At 37.9% G+C, this 25683-nt stretch overlaps 1 protein-coding gene across 9 annotated transcripts in view; it reads left to right on the top strand.

The window, feature by feature from the left end:
* Positions 1-25683, top strand: part of LOC5577203 (rho guanine nucleotide exchange factor 11) — a 434547-nt gene that overhangs the window by 233919 nt on the left and 174945 nt on the right. For all 9 annotated transcript variants that reach the window (XM_021853821.1, XM_021853819.1, XM_021853825.1 and 6 more), the window contains 2 exons: positions 23718-23889; positions 23956-24075. In XM_021853821.1, the coding sequence (XP_021709513.1) occupies positions 23718-23889; positions 23956-24075 (292 nt within the window). The remainder of the gene's footprint in view (positions 1-23717; positions 23890-23955; positions 24076-25683) is intronic.

Raw genomic sequence — 25683 nt, 5'->3', positions numbered from 1 at the left:
TGTCGAAGTCCCCGGCGGGATTCGAACGAACTGGAATGTTCGCCCGAAATCTTCACGCTATTCTGCACACCGTCCATCGTTGCTCTTATTAGTCTTGTGAGCTTCCCGGGAAAGCTCTTCCATGATTTTCCATAGCTCTTCGCGGTCGATGCTATCATAAGCCGCTTTAAAATCGATCAACAGGTGATGCGTTGGGACTCGGTATTCACGGCCTTTCTGAAGGATTTGCCGTACAGTGAAGATTTGGTCCGTCGTTGAGCGGCCGTTGATGAAACCAGCTTGATAACTTCCCACAAACTCATTTGCTATTGGTGATAGACGACGGAAGATAATCTGAGATAGCACTTTGTAGGCGGCATTTAGGATAGTGATAGCACGATAGTTTTCACATTCCAGTTTGTCGCTCTTCTTGTAGATGGGGCATATAACCCCTTGCTTCCACTCCTCCGGCAGCTGTTCTGTTAGCGTTAGTCAGCGTAGTTACGGTATACTTCGTAAATTGGATACTAGCAACATTCATGTTTCTCTTTGATAATCTCATTCAGACTGCTTTCAGGAACAAAGCCAGGGAACACCTCCGGCAGCTGTTCCGTTTCCCAGATTCTGACAATCAGCCGGTGCAGACAGGCAGCCAACCTCTCCGGGCCCATTTTGATGAGTTCAGCTCCAATACCATCCTTACCAGCGGCCTTGTTATTCTTGAGCAGGTTGATGACATCCTTAAATTCCCTCAATGTGGGGGCAGGTTGGTTTCCTTCATCGGCCGCGCTGACGTAGTCACTTCCTTCGCTGTCGTGACCCTGTGCGCCTGTGTTCTCCGTGCCATTCAGGTGTTCATCGTAGTGCTGTTTCCACATTTCAATGAACCAATGCACGAGTTCACTTTTTGACGTTTTAGCGGTGCTGTGTTATCTATGTGGCCATGGTAACAAGTGAATTTGGCACCGCTCAAACGTCAAATTCGTGAACTTGTGCATTGGTTGATCACCTCACGTCCGTCCGTCAAGGTGCTTCCGTCCTTATCCCTACACATTTCGGCTCGCGGCACGAAGCTTTTTCGGGATGCGTTAAGCTTCTCGTAGAACTTCCGCGTTTCTTGTGAACGATACAGCTATTTCATTTCTTCACATCCCGCTTCTTCCAGGCGGCGCTTTTTGTCCCGGAATAGGCGGGTTTGCTGCTTTCGTTTTCTTATATATCGCTCCACGTTTTGTTGCGTTCCTTGCTGCAGCATTGTTGCTCCAGCAGTCCTCAAGAGGGGCTTCGTCAAGCTCGTCCTCTTCCGGCAACGCGTATGCGGCGGCGACCTTCGGTTGGGCCAGTCGCGTTAGGTTATACCGAGGCGGGCGTCGATACCGTACAATGTTGATCACGCAGTTTTGGGCGCAGTTTCACCATCACTAGATAGTGATCAGAGTCAATGTTAGTGCCACGTTAGGTTCTGACGTCGGTTATATCGGAGAAGTGCCTTACATCGTTTTGAGACTTCTAGTGTTTTATAGCCGAAAATGTTTCTATAAAAAATATGTGTTTTGTGTTTTTTCTATTATACATCAGAACATCGATTTATTCGAAGAATAGTCTGGTTATCTAAAAGCTGACTTAGTTTGCAAAAAAAAAGTCTGCTATTTTATAACCATAAATTTGTTAGTTTCTCTGTATTTTTCAAATTCCTAAACGGTTTTTATTTTCTGCTTTAAGATTTTCCACTTTGTCGCAGATAGAGTAAATGTACCATTCATGATCCAAAAGCCACTCAAATAAACATAAATAATAATAACAATAATCCATATTATACCAGGAGGAAATTTAAACTCCAACATGATTGTGTTTTTGTTTCATCAATTTTCAATCAGATTAAATGCAATTCTCAGAGCAATTTGTCTGTAAATTCCTTTACCCATTTTTCAAAGAATTTTTTTTTTTCAGAATACGCTCTATAATCTTCTTGCATCCAAAAGTTACTACTTCCAATAATTTATCCTAAGAGATCCTAAAACAGTCCTTCATTCATTTTTCCACTAACTCTTCTTCCGATTTCTCCACCTGTTGCTCTCTTTTTTTCAACGATTTTTAAAAGATTCCCCTGAAAGCTTTTCCACAAAAAAATCCACAAAGGTTTATTTCATAGTTAAAAAAAAAACGTTTACATATTTTTTTCAAGAAGCCCCAAAGAAATTTGGTTGTGATTTTTTTTTCAAAAGTTAACGTTAAGTTAAAGTTAACTTAACGTTTTCTGAGCACAACAGTATGTTTCCAAGATTTTTTGCACTTTGTAAGCATGAGCAATTAATAACAATTCAAAAACAATAAAATTTCGCGCATTGAAAGACGGATAACCAAATGACAGCTCACTTTTTAACATAACTTTGTGTAGATTCGGTTCAACATGAACAGTTTGTTTACGAATTGCAAAAAAAGACTATGGTGCGAAAATCAACACTAGATTGTCTGGACGAACATGCTGTAGTTTGACAATGCCATATTGTCTTTCGGCATTTTAGTGCTCTTAATAAATAGCGTCCTAATTATGCTTCCGCAGGGTTGGTAGCAGGGTTGACGAAAACCCATAAAAAATCAATGCTGTAAATATCGTCATCTATGTTTGTCCTCTATGACTGACAAACACACCACGGCGAAACAAAACCGTAAAAAGTGTGCGATGAATTAACATTGGCTTCTAATCGTCACCGAGCGCACAATTGCAGACATAAAGAATCTGAGCTACGAACTGCTAGTCAACAAGGAGCCTTATATTGCACACTCTCAAGGTGTTGTGTTAGATGAGTTGGTAGGCGCGTGTCCCTAATGAGCCAAAGGTATTTTGTTCAACTCCAAATCCTGCTGATGTTTTTTTTGTGAACTTGTTTTGGTCGACTATTCAATTAACACCGATCAGTTAGAGGCTAATAATAATAATACAATTTTACGGATTTACCCCCCTTACCCCCCATGGTAAGATTTTTTGTATGGAAATTGAATATAATTTGCATGGTGCATAAGAAACCTTAAAATCCCCCTCCCTCATAAATCCTTACGTAATTAATGGATCACCGCTTACCTACCTTGCCTAGAACAAGATTAACGTGGTCAACGAGTAGAGAGAAACGACTAAGATTTTTCGTTGCGACTAGGAACTTGGTTGACGGTAGTTGAGCGTCATTAGTTGCGCTGAGCTGAAGTAGTGACGGAAACTTGTTAACGTTCGTCATCGTCACTGATAGTCTGTCATTCGACGACTAATAACAACTCTGCTTCCTAGCTTTTTGGTGTTTTCTAGAAAGTTTTTTGGCAAGCAAATACGATTCTTTTGTGAGTGTGCTTGCCTAAAAGTGAAATAGGAAATAGTTTTCGATATTCTAAATATACAAGGTTTGTGTAATCATAAAGGTAGTAGAAAATACTGTTTTAAACAACTTTGTCCAAGACACCAAGTTTATAACTTCAATATTTTTCAAGATGTATTCAAGATAATAACCCCCAAAAGTGGGGTTTTCGATATATTTTTTTTTGATTCCACACACTCGTAACTAAACAGGAGGCAGAAAGATTTGTAGATTAAATTATGTGCATATGAAAGTAGAAGTTCTTGATTGTAAGAGAATGTAAGACATGTTTGAAGCAGTAAAGTTTAGTTAATCATTATTGTCATTTAACGGTACTGCCGATTGTTTGTAAATGTTAGTGAATTATTCTCTAATTTTACAATATCACAACATTTGTTAGTGAGTGTGTATTCGATGCGAAAAAAAACTCTTTTGTCACACATTTATCAAATCGTGGATAATGCATAATTTCATTTTTAACTGTTTCAAAGTGAATATAACTGATAAATTCGTTAATGTTCTGAACATGTAGGTGTTTCATTGTTCAATTCAACTACATATTATAATGTGTTAAACATACATCACATTCTCTTACAGTTTGATTATTTTACCGTTATCTTATATTCAATAACATGCTCTTTCATATACCATAATTTGATCTGCATCTGTTTGCCTCTTGTTATGTTACACTATGCAACAGTTGTGTCGAAAAAACAACACTGAAGGAATCATTCCAGGAAATATATTTCAACCCTTCTAGAAATTTCTCAATAACAAAGTTTATTTAAGGTTTCATGCCAGCAAATTATACAGAAATTATTCCAATTCATCCGAAGCTTTACAAAATTCTGCAGGAATACCGTCCTATATTTTTCAAACATTTTTTTTTCAGAAAATTTTGCAGGACCTTATCCAGGAGTTCAGTTTTTTTTTTCAAATAATTATCATATAAATTCATCTAAAAATCCTGTCAAGACTTTTTCAAAAGTTCAGAATTTTTTTCCAGATATCACTGCAGGAGTTCATCAGGAATTTCTACAGAAGATTCGTAAGAGATAACTTTATGATTATCTTTTCTTGTAAACTTGCCTTGACAATTCCTTTCAAACCTGGATTGTTCGTGGAGGATTTCTCAAAGCAAATGTAGGAGTAGTTTTTGTAGCGAGGGGTAGCGTTAAAAAAAACTCCTGATTGAAATCTTGAAAATGCCTTGATCTACAATTTGGAATGATATCCTTAGAAATTCCTGGAGACATCACTGGGAAAATTATTGGTTGCATTCTTGAAGATGTACTACAAGAAATTCTTGAAGGAAACTCTTGGGGCAAGAATTCTTGGAGGACTTGGGACTGTTTGAGAAATTTAAAAAAATCTTTGTGAAGCAACAGAATAATATCTGAAGACCACATTAAGAAACTATCCGCATTAATTTTTGATTAAATTTTTGGAAAGAATCGTGAAACAATACACTAGTAGTAAAACTTGTCGTAATGGCACAAAAAATTTTAAAAAAATCTTAGAAATATTCCTCAGGAAATGCCTTGTTGAATGCTCTGATAATTCCTTTCATATTCTGATTCCATTGGTTTCGTTCTCCTGATTGATTTCTATTGGTTCATGTTCGATCACTTTTTCCAGGCATTCAATCTCTGAAATTCCTATTATCATCATTAGTCGCTACCAGCCCTGAATGAATGCAAGACATTGATGTCCTAAAGATCAAAATGAACTTAGATTTCTTTATGCGACGATACCCCTTTTGGAATATACACATTCGGCATACGACATATTTGTTAATTGTACATTTGGCCGAATAGGGTATTTGGGCGAAATAATGCGAAACAGCCTGGAAGATCAACTTTCATCAAAGAAGGGTGTTGTTTCGGATTTCTATGTCTACGTTTATCAAAACTGCTTGTTTTGGATTACCCGACGTTTCGGCTGGATTTATTTAGCCTTTATCAAGGTTGATTATATTCCTCAAAAAATCAAATAATTCCGGAACGTGACGTAATCCAAAACTAGTCGTGTTGATAACCATGGACTGAGTAAGCCAAATCTGAAGGAATAGCTCCATTCCAGTCGACAATCTTCAATAAATAAAAAAAGGGGAAATTTTAGATTAAAATGAATTGGGTTTGAGGAAATTAATTGATTCTTCACTGATTACACAAGATATCTGCAGGCTTTCCGATGCTTTATTTGGCAGATACCTTCTTGAGGATAAACGTGAAAAGTACTTGGAGTTATTGGACGAAATTTTTCAACATTTTTTTTTCGAAAACCTCACCTGAAAATTTTTGGTTGGATGTTGAAATGATCTTTTTGCAATTATTTTGCAATCCAATCAACTTTTCATTGAGAAGATGCACGACATAACAGCCTGCTTTTCTTACAAAAAAAAAAACAACGCTGAAAGTGCTACTTTTCAGCACTCTTTTCGGTGCTGAAAAGTATCACTTTTCAGTACTGTTTTGGGAGGCGTCATCTTACAATTCCTGACAAATTGTTGTTATGATTCATTACGCAACTCAAAACAGTTGCGTAATGAGAAAGCGTTGTGTAATGAGAAAGCGTTGCGTAATGAATCATTACAGCACTGGTTTCAAATGCGTAATGACTATTCCTGCACTGCATTCTTCAGTGCAGGAAAGTAGGCCGTTTCATGACAGATTGGCATGATGAAAAACAGCCTATTACGATGAGAAATTGCAATATAGTAGTTTACGGAACCAGAGTTGCTTGCTGTCACTATCAACGCTTAAAATTTGCTGATTTGTACAGGCCGACTGCGATACCATTCGGATCAATCTACATCATATCAATATCATGCTGTCTACCCCATCACAAAGGCATTGATAGCGATAGATTATAGATATCACTGATGGGTTAAGTTTAGCCTTAAATTAAGCAGTTGAAATGGCAATTCATCAGTACGATATTTTTGACAGTGTTGCAGATAGGGTGAAACTATTTGTTGGTCACTGAAAAACAGTAATAGCATAGATAATTACCACGTGATCACTCATTCCGCAGTGATTATGATCTAGAGTGCGATGTCGCATCACCGCTGTTGGTTGTCAAATTAAAGTGATATTGATAGCTTGCAAGCAGTGAATCAATTGTTACCCAACACGCAGCAACAAAGACATTGTCACCTCCCATTCTTGTTGCAACAATATTATTCCGCAACATCAGTTTATCATAACTTGAACAGAATATGACAAAGATCGATCACCACGTGTGCAGCGATTTTCTGGGCTTCGCATTGCAATTTTCGAGAACTTTCTCCGAGTTGGTAAACATTGACACATTATCAAACAGCATCCATAAAACAAATTTGGTTTTTTGTTTAAAATAACTGATTAATCGCGAGTTGAAAAGGTTGCAACAATGTTGCGCTCTGTGATTGTCATGACAATTTTGCTTTTGATTGTGTCCTTATCCGCAACAGTTGTGACAAACGGTTGTGAGCGAGCTTGCTTTGTTGCTTGTTTTTCGTCTATTTTGATGACAATTTGATTCACTGCTTGCAAGTGATAGTGATAGTTTTAGACCATCAGCCATCAGCTGATATGATTGATATTGAGCAACTCTGGTTTACGGAACAAGTTACAGAATGATGATTTTTACAGCACGAGGCTTGCCGAGTAGGATAATTGCGACGAGTGCTGTAAAAATCGAGTTCTGCAACGAGTTACGTAAAATTTTTTTTGCAATTTCGTAGAAGACCACTTGAGGGTATCAGAAATAATATCGAAATGCATTCACCATTATTTTACAATTTTTGACAAATTGTTGTGTAATGATTCATTACGCAACTCACAACAGTTACGTAATGAAAAAGCGTTGCGTAATGAATCATTACAGCAGTGGTTTCAGTTGCGTAATGACTATTCCGCACTGCATACTTCAGTGCAGGAAAGTAGGCCGTTTTATGACAGATTGACGTGATGAAAAACAGCCTATTACGATGAGAAATTGCAAAAATCTCTTTTATTTCGTTTATTCACCATTGGAGATAGGGAAAGTGTACCAGTTATGGCTATAGCGGTTCCCTATTTGGTCATATGTGTTTTCTCGAAAACTCTCATATTTTGAATATTTTTTGAATGTTTTAAGATCAAGATTCATTTTATAACAAACTAATAAATCACACAAAATGATTAAACATTTGAAAATAATCAAATTATCAAGTATGGCGAAATAAGGAACCATCATGTCCATAACTGGTACACCTACCCTAGGTTGTTTTTATTTTATAGGCGTGATAAACGATCCTAAAACATGGGATAGTAATACTGCCCCATGTTTGGAGCTGGTTTAGATAGGTTTTATCATGCACTGTTATCCCCCCGATCTAATCAGAGCTGTAGCAGAAGATGATAATCAGAATTTCGTGATGCGTTGCGGATCATGATTGTTACAGAAAGCGATAAGTGAGAGATACTCTAAATTTTCGTAAAACTTTATGCCTGGTTCCTGAACATGATTCCTGTTGTATTCCTACCGAGAACCTTTTTGGAGATTCCTGATAAAATACAGTCAACCCTCCATGAGTCGATGCTTCATTACTCGATATCGACTCATGGAACCATACTTGAAACAAAAAAAAAAAGCAAAGAGGTTACTGTAATGGTCCCATTGAACAGATTTTCAAAGGAAATCTGTTCTATGACTTGATATTTCTATGGGTCGATGGTACCTTCAATATCGACTCAAGGAGGCTGCACTGTATTTGCCGTGTTCCGGGTAGAATCTTTGCAGGATCTGTGATTTTTTACAACATCTTTTGAGTAGCAGCTGAAAAATTGGAAATGGTTATTATAATGTCATCAATGCTCGGGGAAATTACACCAAATTGTACTATACCGTTTGGGATCAACAAAATATTGCGATATCAATTGACATTCTGTCTAATGGTCGACAAAGCAAATGAAATCATCCTGAGATATGTATATCTACTCAGTACCTATACAAAACTAATCTGAAGTCGCGCATGTACACACTTTTCTCAACAACCGTTTTGTTTGTTGTTCTTGTAGATTTTCTTCTTTCTTCTCACAAAGATGACGATCACGACCAACCGACTGAACCTTTCACTTTTTACGGTTTTTATTTTTTGCATGAACTGCTAGAAACAAAATTCTTGAACCTCTCTGTTGGCGTCCTGTCCCGTGGTGACTTGGAAGGGGTCCACCAGAAGTGCGCGGGGGTTTATTTATAAGCTTCGTTTTTCGCCCCGACTCTGAGGCTGGCTTTCCACCTCGGAAGAAACAGAATTTTCCTTTGCGAATCGGCTGTTTTTCATTTTTCATTTTCAACTGCCGCTCTTTCCCTCCCCTGCCCTACACTCCCATACAAATGAGCGGAAATCCATCAACCGTCATCAACGCTTTTACCGGTTGGAGTTTTCATGCTGATCTTGGTCATGACGAGATCCATCACATCCAATACAGCACAGGTTGGGTCCGGCTGATCGCTGGATGTGTGTTCGCGGTGCCTCATTTATCGTTATTATTGTTAAATGAGATAGGCATTCAAATTGACAGTTTTTCATTCTACACCCATGAATTGATTTGAAAAAATCGTTAGGCGAAATTTTGAGTTACGCCCTTTTAAAAATGTAATGGTAAAAATAATTGTTTTGTTTTGCGTTATCCAAAATCGTCCATGTATGTTTTCAACTACAGTCAACAAGTTCAAAGTCGAATAGTACATTTCACACGTGTTCAGTATGTCAAAATATTAGAACAATATAATTTCCTGGGCTTGAATAGCCTAAAACTGGGAAAACTAAATGTCCAACTTTATGTAGTTGAAAATATGCAGAGACGATTTTCGGTATTGAAATAGGTACAACGATTATGAACTGAAATCAAATTATTTTGACAGTTATGCATTAAAAATGTTTTTTTTTTTATAATAACGTCAAATGAAGCACCGTGGTGTTGAATGGAAAATCCGTTCTGAAGCTGCGCTGTTTTGAGGGGTGTGAAAAATTGCAAAATTAAAATGTTGTTGTTGGTTGGTCGGTTTGTGTTGGTCGTGTGTGTTTACATCTTCAAACGAGAGGGCGGTGGACTTGGCAATCATGGTCGTCTTCCTCGTCGTCGTCGTTTCGGATCGGATCCAAGAGCGTGTATAGTGTGCAGTTTCACGGTTTTGCACAAAGTTCACCTTAACTAATCTGAACGGAGGTTTATTTGAGTTGTAATTTTCAATCGTGTCGATAGGCAAACCAGTTCCGGTAGTTGCAATGATTTGACAAGGCAATTGTGAAGTGAACTCCGCACCTCCATCCCCGTGAAGATGTGGTTCCGGGCGGGGAGTTTCCCCGATGATCGGTTCAGTGTTTCTACGCTGAAAAAGCGGATGCGCAGGAAGAACAAAAGTGAAGAAAAACCGGTCGCGGAGAAGAGCTCCGGAAGTGATGCCACGGATGCCAAGTCGGCAAGTGTAGCGAAGAGTAGTGTCGTCGGTGATGGAGGGGACTTTTCGGAAGTACACGCTAGTGGGGAGAAGAACCACCATACTTGGCCGAAAGTCGTTCGACCTCCGAGGACGTACAAGAAAAGTTCATCAAAAACCAGAATCGATGCAGGGAAAAAGGGGCCAACGTTGCCGATCTTGGACACCAAAACCACCACCAGTGCGGCCACAATTAAAAACTCAAAGTCCAATACCAATCTGAACATCAATACGCTGATCAAGAACAAACTGAACCACAAACATGTGCCGGTGTCGATCCTGAACAAGATGATGCACAACGGAGAGGCCGCCGCCAATGGGCCGTATCCGCTTGTGTCGTCGAAATCCGTAAGATTGATTTCAGTTAATGTCCTACAGCATTCCCATGTCAAATCGGTTCGGCGAATTTGTGAATCTATTTGAGCTTGTTCTGGCTGATATCCAAAAATATTCGTCAACCGCATAGTCCATGTCTAGGTCAGAGCGATTCATTTTTTGATGTTTTCAGAACTGTAACTTGAACTTATAAACGTGGCAAAATGGAAGGACGCACGTTTATTCGCCAAGCACGATTCTTTCTCAGTGTGAAACCGAAACTGATGAAATTTGTATAGAGGTTGATTGCTCATCTCGATTTCAATTCGACGATTCAATTGGTGGAATAAAGGTGATCAGTTTATCCGAATGTGGTAATTTTAAACAGTAGATCTTGAACTCCATTTCGGGAATCTAAAAGGCGGCCTTATAGATTGTAATGAAATAAGTTTGTTCGTTTTGCTGGAAATCATTTAGGATTTTGAACTACTTCTCAAATATTTTAAAGAGAATACGAACATTGTTTCACTCACACAACAAGTCTGCCAACTTAAAGATCAAAAATGTTGGAAAGATTCAAATATGGCGTCAATTGATTTGCGAAATTTCTAGACTCCATCCCCCCCTTGTCACGCTTTTTCCAATATCACACTTTCATAGAAACCCCTCCTCCAAATGATGGACGACGTTATTGAATGATCCTTTTCTTGAAGCGTGGTGGAAATATAATTATTTCCGCTATGTTCCACAAGTGCCAATCATGTTGTTTTTACTCCGGGTAACAATTACCTGAAGCAAATTCTGACTAACGTCGAATAAGATGTCTATTATCAACTATCGAAGCTAGAAACTCCACAAAAGTGGTGGTAATACTCCCCTTTGGAGGCACCCACAAACACTCAATTTACGAATCACTGCTCAACAAAATATAGAAAAGAGATCTCGATTTTGTAGGTAACTGTTGTAGGTAGTTCATTTTTGACATTCGCCAGGAATGTCTTCTCATAATCCTCGAGGAAAAGCTTCGCGAATTCTTCTGTTGTTTTTTTTTTCCAGAGAATTCTTTTGGAACATTTTCATGGACTCCAGAAATTCCTCTGGGGACTTCTCCAGCAGCAATTCTTCCAAAATTTTATCCAGCGGTTTCTCAGAGGTTGCTAAGATGAACTTCTCCAGCATTTGATCCAAGAAATCCTTCAGCACTCCAACGCCACTACCTTCAGTAACTTTCAAAGGGTTTACTGTGAAAGTTTTCCCAAGGACTCTCACAGGATTTTTTTTTCAGAGATTTTTTCATCCAATTCTTGAGTAGTTTTGTAAGCAAAATCTTCATGGATTATTCAATTGCTTATTAAAAATTTCATAAAAGCCAATACAGCAGCAATTATTACAATAAGTTCTCCGATCATTCTATCACATATTTTTTTCAGAAATTTCGACCTATGTTGTTTCAATAAAGTCCTTCAGAAAATCTTTCAGGAATTCGAATGACTTAGCCTTGAAAGTCCAGGAAATCTTTGCAGGAATTCACCAAGAGTTTCACCAGGGATTACTTCCTTAAGATTTTTTTTAGAGAATTACCGAAGAAATTCCTGAACGAATATTATAGGGTTTTCTGCAATAATTCCTAAAGGTATCATAAGAGACATCGTGGTTGAAATCCTTAAGAAATTCTAAAAGAAAATATCGTAGGATATGCTAAAAAATCCTTGCAGGCATCTCTGGAGTGATTTCTGGAGAAACCGCTGGTTGAGAATTTCTGAATCTGTCTTCCAACGATTATCTTGAGGAATATCTGAAAAGAATGTTTCTAGGAGGAATTCTTTATAAACTCCGTGAAAGAATCTCTGTGAAAAGTGAACTCTGGAAAAAATCTTCCGAAAATACTCGAAAGAAACATTGAGCAAATATTTAAAACGATTTCTGATGAGAATCCTGGAGAAAATCACGATACTCCGAGCCAAAGCTGCAGACTCGTCCCTACATGAAAAGACATATGGTTCATCCGCACATTCGACGTCCATATGCATACACAGTCCACTCTCCATATCTCGATATTCAAGGGACCATCGACTTATAGAATTATCAAGTTGTAGAATATACTGACACAAAAAATTCTGAATTCGAAGGAACAGAATTATGTATTTCCAATACTTTTATGATCACTTCTGTTACGATGCAATATTATATTGTTGATAGTATTGTGAATAGGATTATTGGAAACTTTATTTTCAAAATGCTCGAAAAATCATGTAATTTTTACTGTCTATCCATATTTTTATTTCCATGATTTTCAACTTTCAAGTAATAATTCACTTTCATACAAAAAATAGTCGAAGTTTCCTTAAACATATCGAGTTATGAAGAAATATCTTTCAAGTGATATCGAGTTATGAAAATATGGGCTTATAGAGAGCACGGGGTATGGAAATTTGAAGGCAACGTAAAAACCTTCTTCTTCTTCTCCTTTCTGGCTTTACGTCCCAACTGGGACAAAGCCTGCTTCTCAGATTAGTGTTCTTATGAGCACTTCCATAGTTATTAACTGAGAGCTTTCTTTGCCGATTGACCATTTTTGCATGTGTATATCGTGTGGCAGGGATGAAGATACTCTATGCCCTGGGAATCGAGAAAATTTCCTTTACGAAAAGATCCTCGACCAGCGGGATTCGAACCCACGACCCTCAGCATGGTCATGCCGAATAGCTGCGCGTTTACCGCTACGGCTATCTGGGCCCCAACGTAAAAACCATCCAGTTTTATATTATCGAATTGTGGAAAGTCGACTGTATTTTCATAAGCGTAGTATTTTATAATTCCACTCAGAGCATCAAGGCGACGGGGTTGGTGGTCTAATGGCTACCGCTTCTGCTTCATAAGCAGAAGGTCATAGGTTCAATCCCAGACCCGTCCCTTTCCTCGTACTTTGTAGTTGTATCTCTCACTTGCCTCTATCTTCCATTTTTAATCTATCACATTCAAACTATTCGTTCATAGCAAACGCTAGAACTAGAGACGGGCAACAAACCGTTTCCCCAACGCTTCCATTCTTCCATCATTATAGCACGCCTTTCCTTACGCCTGATACTTAGGCAGTCTGCTAACCACAAGCTCAAACCTTTCTGCCATGCCTTTCCCCCAATCCATACACTCTCGCATGAACTGGCGTAGATGCAGTCGGATTTTACGATCTACAGTGGGCCAGTATAAGTGCAACATCAATTCCTCCCCCTTCCCCACATTGGTCTGCATTCTGACGTGGCAGGCGCCATTGTTGCCTAAAAATAGAAGATCACCAGCACTTATACACTGATGGTGTCTGTTAGTCCCAAGCAGTCATCTGTTTGGTTCCTTGTGTAAGTACAGCTGATTTGGCGAAACTGAAGTAGCATCCACGGGCGGCCAATCAAGCTCAATTCCACTCAGAGCATCGAGGCTTTGTCCAGAGCTCCTCCAAAGATTTCTCCATTCATTGCTATATGCATTCCATTAAATATTCCTTCATATATTCGACCAATCTTCCAGGGATTCCTTCAAGAATTTTCCTCAACGAATTCTTTAGGAGTTCCATCAATATTTTCATAAGGGCATGGATTTCTGCATGAATTACCCCAGACTACTCTAAAAATTCATCTAGGAATGCGTCCTAGAGTTCGTCCAGGATCATTCATCTAAAAAAAATCTATCTATTCCTTCATAAATTACTGTCTCCTGGAATTTATTCTGGGTGCTTATAAGAGTTCCGCTTATACTTTCTTCTGTAAATCTTTCAAATATTTCATCAGGGATTCCTCCATGCATATCTCAAAGATTACAAATAAATCTTCTAAGAATTTCTCCATAGATTCGCATAGATATTCATCCATAGATTCTTCCAGAAATTCCTCTAGTGATTTCACTAGAAATAGCTCCTACTTTTCCGTTATAGGATTTTTTCTTGTTTTTTCCAGAGATTCCATCATTATTTATTTCTTCCATAGATTTTTTCAGGGATTTTGTCGAAAGATCTTCAAGCTATTACTGCCTAGAGTTCCTTACGGAATTCCGCTTCAAATCCCTTCGATATCTACATCTATTTTGACACAGATTCCTCTAGGAATACCACCAGATATTTCTTCAAGAATTCATCCAGAAATTGGTTCAGCAATTCATTTATTTCTCCAGGTATTCTGCATAGTTCTGCACTCTAAAAATTTCGCCTCAAAAGCTTCCAATAGTTTCTCCAAGGATTCCTCCAGATATTCTTTCAGGGTGTTTTACAAGAATCCTTCCACAAATTACTCAAGGGAATACCCCTGTTATTCTTTCTAGTATTCCTTCGAAAAGATATCAACATATGTGTCCAGCAAATTCAGCAAGGGTTCATCCAGTTATTTCTCTTGAGATTACTTCAGCTATTCTTCCAAAGAATCAATGATAGAAGGTCGATAGGACAGAAGGTCGAAAGACAAAAGGTCGAAAGGACAAAAGGTCGAAGAACAAATACGAAGGGACAAAAGGTCGAATATCTTTTTTCAAAGAAGGAAAAAATTCCCACCAAGCAAATCACTTTCGACCTTTTGTCCTTTCGACCTTTTGTCTTTCAACCTTTTGTCCTTTCGACGTTTTGTCTTTCGACCTTTTGTCCATAAGCCCTTCCAAAAATTACTCCATGGATGGATGGAATCTGTCCAGGATTTTTTCCAGAGATTCCTCTAATCATTCCTGAAGGTATACATAGAATTTTTTTAGAGGAATCATCCTGGAGGAACTCCCAACGTTTCTTCCGAGATTGTCCAAGGAATTCTACCAGAAGTTCTTCCAATAATTCCTTCTGGGATCTTCTAGAAATTACTGAGGTTCCTCTAAAAATTGCCCTAAAAATTCCTCTATAAATTGTTGCTGATGTTCCAACTAGAATCCCTCTATCCAGGAATTTCCAGGAATTCTTCAAGAGGTAATTTATCTCAGATAATATTTTTTCGGAAATATCTCAAATTTATTTGATCAATTTTCGGGGTTTCCTTCAGAAATTTCTCTTCTAGAATTTTTTTAGGTTTTTAGAGAAATTTTTTCAGGGATTGTTTCAATGGTTTCTTCAGGAATGTACTGCAGAATATCCTTTAAAAATTTCAATAGTAATATCTGTAACAACTCCCAAAGAGTTTTTCAGACAAATTTTCATAAACTTTTTAAAAATAATTCCAAAGAATCTTTCAGCAATTTTCCTAAGATGTTGTCCAGGAATAATTCAAACTTTCTTTAGGGGTCTATTTTGTAATTCGAGCGAATTCACGTGACTCGTCCGTAGTCATTGTCGATCAAAGTAAGCTTGCATATTTCAGATGTCACCCGTCGACCCCCATAGTAATCCAGTCACATAGAGTGACAACTGTCGATAAACACGAGTGACAGAGCCAAGTCGAGCGAAATTTCAGGTCGACAGTGATTCCAGTCGAGTCGTTTTTGATCGACTCGACTTATAAAATAGACTTATAAATAATTTCTAAAAAAGATTGGTACTACAAAATTTCCGCTATGAATTATTCCTGGTATTTCTTCAGGATTTCTCCCAGCCTATAGAATTGCAGGTGGAATTCTAGACCAGTGATCAGCAAAGTGCGTCCCTTTGTATGATTTTGTAACACCCGGGGCCAACATTTCTGAGATTATTCAACTCAAACATTTCTGAAGTGTGTCTGAGTATCCGAAATTTGTGCATATGTTGAAGATTTCTTGAATCTAGAGAGGTTTTTTAAGGCCAAGAGGTTGTAGATCGTCCAGAAAGTTCTAAACGACACTGAGAATGCATTTCTTTATGTTCTGGTTAGTCTAAGTTAGTCTCAGAGACAGAGGTCTTGAGGTTTATCTTAGATCTGGCAAAAGATTGTAGAATTCGGAGAACATTGGTGATATCTTTGAATTTTGCTTAGTTGATTGATAGCATCGACGTTATGCTAAAGTTGCGTTTTATCTTTCATAGGGTGCAGAACCACTTGGGTACTTCCATGATTCACTTTAGCATGAGGGGGTTTTTTCGGCCGAATTGTCTGAAACTTTGCAATACGCTTCAGTGCAACGAATATTGTGGCCATATATTAGCTCTGTAGCTTTCAACAAACCCCACTACCCAAGTGAATCAAAAGTTCCAAGAATAGGATCTGGCTCCCTATAATAAAAAATCCATATGTTTTAGCTCTTGAAAAACAATGGATTGGTCACGATATATCCAACCCCAATTCAATTATTTCAATATCATATCATCTAAATTGTCAAGTGCAATCTAATCAGAAGCTTCATTGAGATTTATTACAGATTCATAAATATTTTTCCATATTTTGCGTCCCACGTTCTTTTCTTAAAGTACTGAAGTGGCATGCATAGTCAGTTAGGCTGAGAACCACTGTCCTACACGAACACGGTTCAAGTATTCTTGGATGAAAATAGTGGAGGAAACTCTGAAGAAATCTCAGGTTAATATTTTAAACACCCGGGAAAAATTTCCAAAAGAGCCCTTCCTGTAAATGCTTAGAAATTCTAAGGAAAATTCCTGAAAGTGGAATCTTTCAAGGATTTATTTTTCAAATATTGGGGAAGCACAAGTAGGAATTTGTGTAAGAATTCTTGAAAGTTTTCTTGAAATTTCTCTGAGAAATCGATGGAGGGCTTGTTTGAAAAATTCGCTAAGAAATCCCTGAAAACATTTTTGAAGGACTTTTTGGAGAAATGTCTGAAGTAGGAATTCATAAAGAAAGCCTGAATTTTGAAGAATTCATCCACGAGGAAAGCATGAACGATTTCTAGATAATTCTCTTGACGAATCTTCAATGGAATTTCTGTCGGAATCCATGGAAGATTCCTTGACAATTCATGCAGCCTTGAGAGCAATACGAATATAAATTCTCTATACAGAATTTCTTCTGGAGAGGAATTTCTAGAATCTGCTGGTAAAACCCCTGAGGTCATTTCTAATAGATTGCTTGGAATGATTTTTGGAGGAATCTTTAGACATTTTCTGGAGCAATCTCCAGAGACCACTCGAAAAAACTTCTCGATGATTGGAATATCTCGAAGAAAACATAAAAAAATCCCATGTATGAACTTCTTGAAAAATCTCCAGAGTCATTTATTGAGGAATCCCCGTAGGTCGTAGTTAATCTTGAAGAAATGACGCAATTTTAATATTGACTTATGGAGGAAGTGCTGACCAAGGTATTTTTGGATAAATTACTGGTGGAATCACATGAGGAATCCCTCGAGAAGTTCCTCAAAAATTCTCTGAACGAAATTCTGGAGAAACAGTTCCAAGAATCCGATAGCGGTCAGAAGTAACCTGTTTTTATGTTTGGTCTATGACGTGGTGTCTACTTGAGTCTGGATGAAAAATCAATAATTTTGAGCTGTCGAATGATCGCACTACGATGTTCTGTTAATGCCCGTACCACGCCTTACTGGTAGTATTGTCAGACCTACACTCAAATCTCAATCAATGAGCACTTCTGAGAAGGCAGATCTGCTTCGAAAATTTAATGCTTGAGTTTTTTTTTTATACAAAATTACTCAATCACACTCAAGCTGTTAAAAATGATTCAGTCGTAAAACCCGTCGAAAACTCGTGAAAATCGAATGTTTCTGCCAGACGAACAAAAAATCATCGTTTCATGCAAGAAAACCGTGGAAATACGAGACAATGAGTCAAACAGATGAGCCAACTCTTTCATGATTTTTTTTACTGCTGAGCTGCGTGATTGACAATTCGCTCGTGAAAATTTTCAAACGTGGGTTATGAGCATTTGCGCTTCTCGCAACGCTGCCTACCGGATAACAAAATGTTCTGGCGTGGCTAAAACCAATACTCCAACAATTCTAATTTTGTAAATGCGAAGTTATTCATTTAAATACGAATTATTCGTACTGTTCGAAATATAAGACAGACTGAACATATGTTCGGCATTTGAAGGAAAGTATTATTCCATATTTTTGCTTGAAATTGAAAGTTAGAGGTGATAAATTATGTTTATCATCACACTCAATGGTTTACAGTTAAGCAGGGGTTGAATTTTGAATTGTGAGAAAATTGAGAGTGTCTCTCACTTATCGCTCTCTGTAAGTCATGATCCGCAACACATCATGAGAGCCTGTTTATCGCCTACTGCTACAGATGTGATTGTATTGGGGGGATAACAGTTCATGATAAAACGCATCTAAGCGAGCTCCAATCCTGGGGATTGTTTATCATGCCGGTAAAGTAAAACAAATAAGCGTAAAATGGATTTTATCATCGCTCTCTCTTTGGGGCTCTCTTTCACAGCTGTTACTTATCAAGCTTCTTACAACTTGCGAATCATTGCCGATCATGAACCGATACAGATGCGTTGTTTTACGTCGCTTGCTTTGATCGTGCTAAATCATTTGATTCTGCAATGCCTGCAATTTAATGTTTAAAAAATATCACCTAATTTATACCTAATTTATAAAATACTTTTTTTGTCAGTATACTGCCCACATATCTAGTTTCTAGAAATGGCCGTAGGAACTCGGGAATACTCCTGTACTCGGAGTTATTGCGGTGAGTCACTGGGTCAAGTCGGGTAGAAAAAGGTGATTTTTTGGGACATGCCAAGTTATCTTTATTTATTCCGGGGACCCGAAAATGGTCATTTGTTGGTTCAATCAAATACAGTTGACATAATTATTCAATTTAATCGATTATCAGAAGGTTTACGCTGATGCGTTTTTCTTAAAACTCCTTGATATAGTGGCCACATTATAGCCGATTCTGGAAATTATTTGTGACTTGAAATTTGCCTACCTCCAGGGGCACAGAAGCACAAAACCCTTGCACGGTGTGCTGGAACACACATATTATCGAACTTGCATGAACCTCCGATCTTTTTTCACTAAAAGTTAGCCTTGATAGTCAAAAAAAGCTTGTAGTATATTAAAAAATCTTTCATCGGCAAAAAATTGGAAAAAGACGATTTTTGTATTTTTACCCTTCTCCCATATATGAGTTCATAGGAGAATATTAGAGATACACTAATATGATGACTTTTAACGGCTTGATGATCAATTTGACATATCTTTAACATGAATGAATTCTTAGATGTTTTAAATTAAGCATCATTTCCTACATACACTCACACAATATGACCAGCCCATGGTGGTATGCCGTATTTTATATAATGGAAATTTCACTTTTCACTTCAGAAAAGCTCATACGAACGCTTTGTATTCTTCTTTCTGAATCAAATAAGTAATGTTTTACGTATACGGTAAAGTTTTCTAATCAGAATAGGAATTCCCAGAAATGGATACACATGGCAGTATAGGCTGTATTCATGTGCTTATACGCGCAAAAGTCTTGAGAGAGAGTTCACTATAACATGATTAACAGTAAACGGCTTATATAGCCTTAATGTGGTCTCAAGCTCATCGTGATACAAGTTTTGTGCTGTCACTAATGTACTCAAATGCAATGCGCACATTATATTTAGGGTTTGAAGTGCCTGATTTTGAGTAAAAGGGCTGGATTACTTCGGATCGACATTATGTCGTCACTCCAATTATTTGTCATGAGATGAATAATAAATGTGGCGATGATGACAAATCGATCCAACGTAGTTCAGCACTTTTGTTCAAGACTTCGCATTTATGGAGGGGGCAAATTTTGCGAAATAGACACAACAATTTCAATATCCAACATGGACACATACATTTTAGTATCGTAAAACGAGGTATCTTTGAAAATGCGGCTAACTTTGATAGTGCGGGATCCGCAACGTACTAAACAAAATAACAAAAATTATGTTATTCAGTTAAGCAAAACGAATACGAAACTAAGGGGTATCAGTGTGACACTTCACCTCTGAGCTGTTTTCGTGCCAATCGAGAGTATTTGAGGCTTTATATTCGAATATTTAAAAATGATAAGATTTTGGTACTTTCAAAACGCTCACAAACAATCTGTTTTACTATCACTATTTCATGAAACTATAATGAGTTCGGTACGTATGCTTGATGGCCTAGCTATAGTAGAACATGAATCCGCTATCAAACCTCATAGGGAAAAACAGTTTTACAATTTGGAATCATTTTCGTAATCAAAGTCACAAATTCCCATATAACATTAAAAGCCTAGAGGTACGCAACGCCTCATGTACTTTACGGGATTCATTCGATTTATACTCATTCATGTTCCAAAAACGATTGATTTATGGTGAATTCAATGTCGAAACATGATTATCGATAGATATCTATTCAGAGATATACTTTTATACCCATTATTATCAATTTATGATGGTGTTTATCATGTTTGTTTTGACTGAAAACCGTTTTAAAGATGTTTCTTGTTCAATAAATTCTGTACTTTAATTGATAAAATCTAATCCAGTTTCTCTTTTAACACTTCAGTCGTCGCGCTGTTGTATTCTGTACAACACTGGTGGAAAAACCTCGCTCTTCGTTCCCAACAGCAGCGTGGTGGTTCTGACGGTGGCAAACCGCGCGACGACTGGAAGTTTAACATTCTCGAATCCAATTCAAACTGTGATGATGTCAAACAATAGTTTGTTTTGGATTTTCATGTGCTTATCTACTCATTATCAATGTTACCCCATTACCAAAAACTGACTTTCGATTATATGAAAAACTATAGATTCATTAAGATCGAACCGTTATGCAATCTTTCATGTGCAATCGATAACTAACAAACCAGTGCTTGTTTTACAAATAAAAAATAAAATATTTAGATTTTATCTAAAAAAAAACTATCAAAGTTACCCCGTTTGATGGTATGTATTTAGTTTTAAGTATATGAATGTTAGCAGGGATACGTTAATGATGTGAGGTTTTAGCAAACGCACCCAACCAGCGCCTGCAAGATTTCCATTTAAATCTGCATGACAACTTTACAAGTATTATATAATATTGTTACTCATACAATAAATATAAGACTACCATAGTTTTTTTTTTTTTATTTTCACATCTTACATTTTCTGTATAAACCCTGTATATGTAACGATATTTTACAATATTTGTATGCGTTCTTGTTTTGGATGTAGACATACTGTATACAGGTTTACGTAGAATCTTCCTCCATCTTTCAATCAAAACAAATGTGAATAACAAGACCAGCTAGATGTGAACACACCATACAAAATTTAAACAGTACATTGCCCTATATAATTGTATGGCGGTTTATTTTAATGGTTGCATGTAATTATACAATTGTCTGTTATCTTAAAAAAGCTTCATGTTCAATAACGAACTCCAATGATTTCAATAATTCTGTAGAATAGGAAACATTGATTGAAACTTGATAAGTTGTAGTATGTTTACCTTAATAAATTTATGTAAAAATGCGATGTCGTTAATAAACGGCATACCACCATGGGCTGGTCACCTTGTGTGAATGTAGGTAGAAATTATGCTAAATTTGAAACGTCTTGTAATCGATTCGTGATCAAGGTATATCAAATAAGTCTTTGAGCTATTGCAATGCATCAAAATTAGAGTAACTCTAATATTCTCCTATGAACTCATGTATGGGAGAAGGGTAAAAATACAAAAATCGACTTTTTTCAATTTTTTGCCGATGAAAGATTTTTTAATATTCCGCAAGCTTTTCTTGACTATAAAGGCTAACTTTTAGTGAAAAAAGATCGGAGGTTCATGCAAGTTCGATAATATGTGTGTTCCAGCACACCGTGCCTTGTCAGCCGACCTTACCCAGTGATCCACCACAATAACTCCGGCCACAGGAACATTCCCGAGATTCTTTGGCCACTTTTAGAAAAATAACTAAAACTCTCACCACTCAGCGAATACTTAAAGGATTTCAATAATTTTTGATAAGTATGCTCGTACACATACAAATTGTGTACGAGCATACTTATCAAAAATTATTGAAATCCTTTAAGTATTCGCTGAGTGGTGAGAGTTTTAGTAATTTTTCTTCCACTCAGGCCTATACGGGTTAAAATCGTTCATTTTGTGCGCTCAAAGTCTAAGTGGAACAGGTTTTATTATTACCGGCAGTCGGATGCGACCGAATCCATCACGTTGGCAACCCTGTTCAACAAGCCAATAAAACGCCCAAGCGAATTCCCATCCAATTTTCTCCGCCGTTTTACCGATTTGACATGGAAATCGCGCTCACAAGTCCAAATATACCGAACCAGTTTTTCTCAATTGCCTTTTTCCGTTCTGCCCTCCCTCACTTCGGAATCACCCACCGCGTTTTCCTCCTCCTCGACGCAACTGTAAACAACGATCGCCACCCACCCCCGCCTTTTGAAAACGCGCTCGGCGATCATCTGACGTTCGGCATAATGGTTGCGATCACTCGCGGCAACATCTGTTCGCCGCTTGAAACTCTCACACACATACGCAAAGCAGATAAACAACTCCCGGTCGCAGTTTGCCACCAGCACCAGCAACGTCCCCGGCCACAAAAAGTACAAACTGGCCAAAACCAAGTCCCGCAAGAATTTGCACCAACAGCTGCAGCACCAGCAGAAACGATCCTCGATTACGGCCCCATCTTCCAAGACGGTGGTAGGGTCCTCGCAAGATCAGGAGGAGGATGATGGCGAAGAAGCAGGAGAGGAAGTGGCCTCCCTCGGCGGCAATGGTTAGTATGGGGGTAGAGCTATTAATCGCCACGCTTTGTAAACGGCGGTAGTTTTGCGTTTTTCTTATAAAGGAATATCGTCTCAGTTTACTTTGAGGTGAGTTCCAGAGGCAGCAATAGAGTTCTTGAGAAGGGGTGGTTGGTAATCTCAATAGAATGTTGGGTCAATTTTGACAGTCAATCAATTGTGGACCGTTTCACATAATTTTATGGGTGGACGTTTGGCATAAAGATAATTATATGCCTTCTGTTATGCTATCTGTTATTATACGAAACATTATGCCAAACGTCTTTATGCGAAATAGGTCACCTCCAACAAAGACATTGTCCTCTCCCATTCTTGTTGCAAAAATCTTTTTCCGCAACAACAGTTTGTCATAACCTGAACAAACAGTGATATCATGACAAATAATGATTGTTAGTCGAACCTGGTGGTTTGAAACCAACAAACTGTTTTGTTGACTTAACATGACAAAAACTATGTGCCTGAGTAGAATGTTGATTCTGCATCTCGTAGATAAAATTTCAATTGTCGCTCTTAGATTAATTGGTGACTCTTGGAAGCCTTCTTCCACTTCTCGAAAGACCTGTGTATTACCTCTAGGAGTACTTCCTGTTACTTGTTCGAAAATAACTACAAAACGAGTGCTATTTTTACTTCATAACTTTTAACCGACCGTGGCGGAGAGGATCGCATTACATTATTGACAAACGCGTCACACAAGGGAGCGAATGAGTAATGCCACTGCAATTTCATCTCGTTCGTAGAGTTCAATGAAAAATGCTAAGTAGGAGGACAGCATGCCGTCGTCGCCTCTTGCTGGGAAAATATTTCCCATCTGACGTGTACACGTCGAGTGTTTACCAACAGAAGGTTGGCGATGTGACGCACTCTCTTCGAACTCCTTAGCACATGACAAAATGCATATCGAAATGGATTCCACAACTTGTAGCGATTCCGTTAATCTTTCCATTTTTTCCAACTATTCAAGATCGTCCCACCAGTATATCGCTGGCCCGGCAACCATCCGACCGGAGGCAAGACTTCAACAACAGTAGCTACCTGGGCGGAAATGTTAGTTCCTACACCGACTACCTTAGCAATTCCACCGGTGATCCGGACACCTTCGCGCCAGGTGGCGATAACGATCAGTTTAGAGAAAGGTAAGCTGCGACGAAATGCTCCGAAATGAGCATATCAATTCAAACAATTTTTATTTATATTTTTAGTGTCAAATCCAAATCGGCTCCGGTTTCGGTCAATCGGTCCGAGTCGTACAAGGAGCGCTCGCAGAAGAAAACCCGCAATACCCGCCGGAAAACGTCGGACCCCAGTCTGACGAAAACGACGTAAGTACCCTGGAAAATTGTTATTTTGTTCTTGATGACCACTTATGATTGTCACAACTCATCGCCTGGACCTTGAAAGGATTTTTAACAACGATTAATTAATCGTCAAATGAAAAGCTTCGAGAAGTGGAGTGTCCATTTTCTATTTCTATGCCCTTATTTCTTAAATGGATGACTTTTCGACACCCTGCGCACCCTTTTTTGTATGATTGTTCTAAATGTTTTGCATGAATCGTAACACTTTGGAGAACATCATCCTTACTTTTTCCTAGTAGGGGGAGTCCAAAACATAAAAAAAGTCTGAACAACCGTTTGATAGCTGTTGCATTGACCAGAGATTTCGCTCTGACCAATGATTGGTCCGCAATCAACTAGAGTTCCTTATTGTGCACAGCAGTTGGTTTATATAAGTATTCTATATCGTTCTTCCAAGAATTTGGAAACTTCCAGAAGAAATTCTTCCAGATTTTTCACGAATAATTCAAGTTTTTTCCGAGCATTCCTTAAGGAAATCTTTGATTCCTCCAGTAAATTTGACAAAATTCATCCAGGGATTCCCTTTAGAAATACATCCAGGAACTCTTACAATCGTCCCTCCAAAAAATTCTTCAATGTATTCCGTTTGAAGTATTGCTCCATAAGGAATAACATCATGATGTTTCTTTAAATTGTAGCTAAAATTACTCCATAAACATCTTTTACAATTTATTCTGCAATTTTTCGAGAATTCCATCAATTCAAGACCAACAATTGAAAAGGCCTCAAGTCCAAAATGTAAACAAAAAGGTTTTCTGTTTATTTTAGTGCATAAGAGCCTATTCTTACTAAAACATATAATAGTCATTTTAAAATATGCTTACAAGTTGAAAAAATTACATTTTTTTAAAGGCCCCATCTCATTTTACGCTAACCAGGATATTCGTCGCAAATGCGGCCTTTTCTCAAAAAGGCCTTATTTCTATATCTGACGGAAACCGAGTTGAGGCCTATTAAACAAACATCGAAATTGCAATGTAGATTGCGAAAAACGTTCCAAATTCACTTGTAGATGCAGATTATACTACGGAGCGACTGCACCTTGTATTATTTTACACAGTGATTGTCTCAACGGCGAACATGATCAAGTTTTCCGTCGGGTTCCTGTAGACTGAGGTATTTTGTATAATACTACCTAATAATACCTGTGTCAGCCTGTATGTACTTCTCTTGCTGTAGAGATCTCCATGTAACTTAATTCACCACTTAACACTCTTCTACACCTCAATTTTCTTATTTCATCATCAATTTTGAATGATTTTCAAAAGGGCACATCTAAAGATAATGAAACAATAAGCCACAACTAGAGGGCCTGAACACATTTTAGAGTAAACAAAGACGTCAACTCACAGGCCTCAACAGTGTCGGCCGGCGTCTATGGGCACAAATCAAAAGGGCTTAAAAGCTTTTGATGAAATGAAAGCCTCATTTTCTTCAACTCGTTTTTAGTAGAATGTTTGCCTAAAATGATAGTAATGAATATTCATTGCTATAAATCAATTTGTTCAGCGACTTTCTGGACAATAAAAAAAAACATAATGCCTAAATTTAAAATATAAAATTGATTTATTG

The sequence above is a fragment of the Aedes aegypti genome, chromosome 3, assembly GCF_002204515.2.
Source record: "Aedes aegypti strain LVP_AGWG chromosome 3, AaegL5.0 Primary Assembly, whole genome shotgun sequence".
Lineage (NCBI taxonomy): Eukaryota > Metazoa > Arthropoda > Insecta > Diptera > Culicidae > Aedes > Aedes aegypti.
The sequence above is the reverse complement of the archived record's forward strand: the minus strand, read 5'-3'. Positions and strand labels throughout refer to the sequence as shown.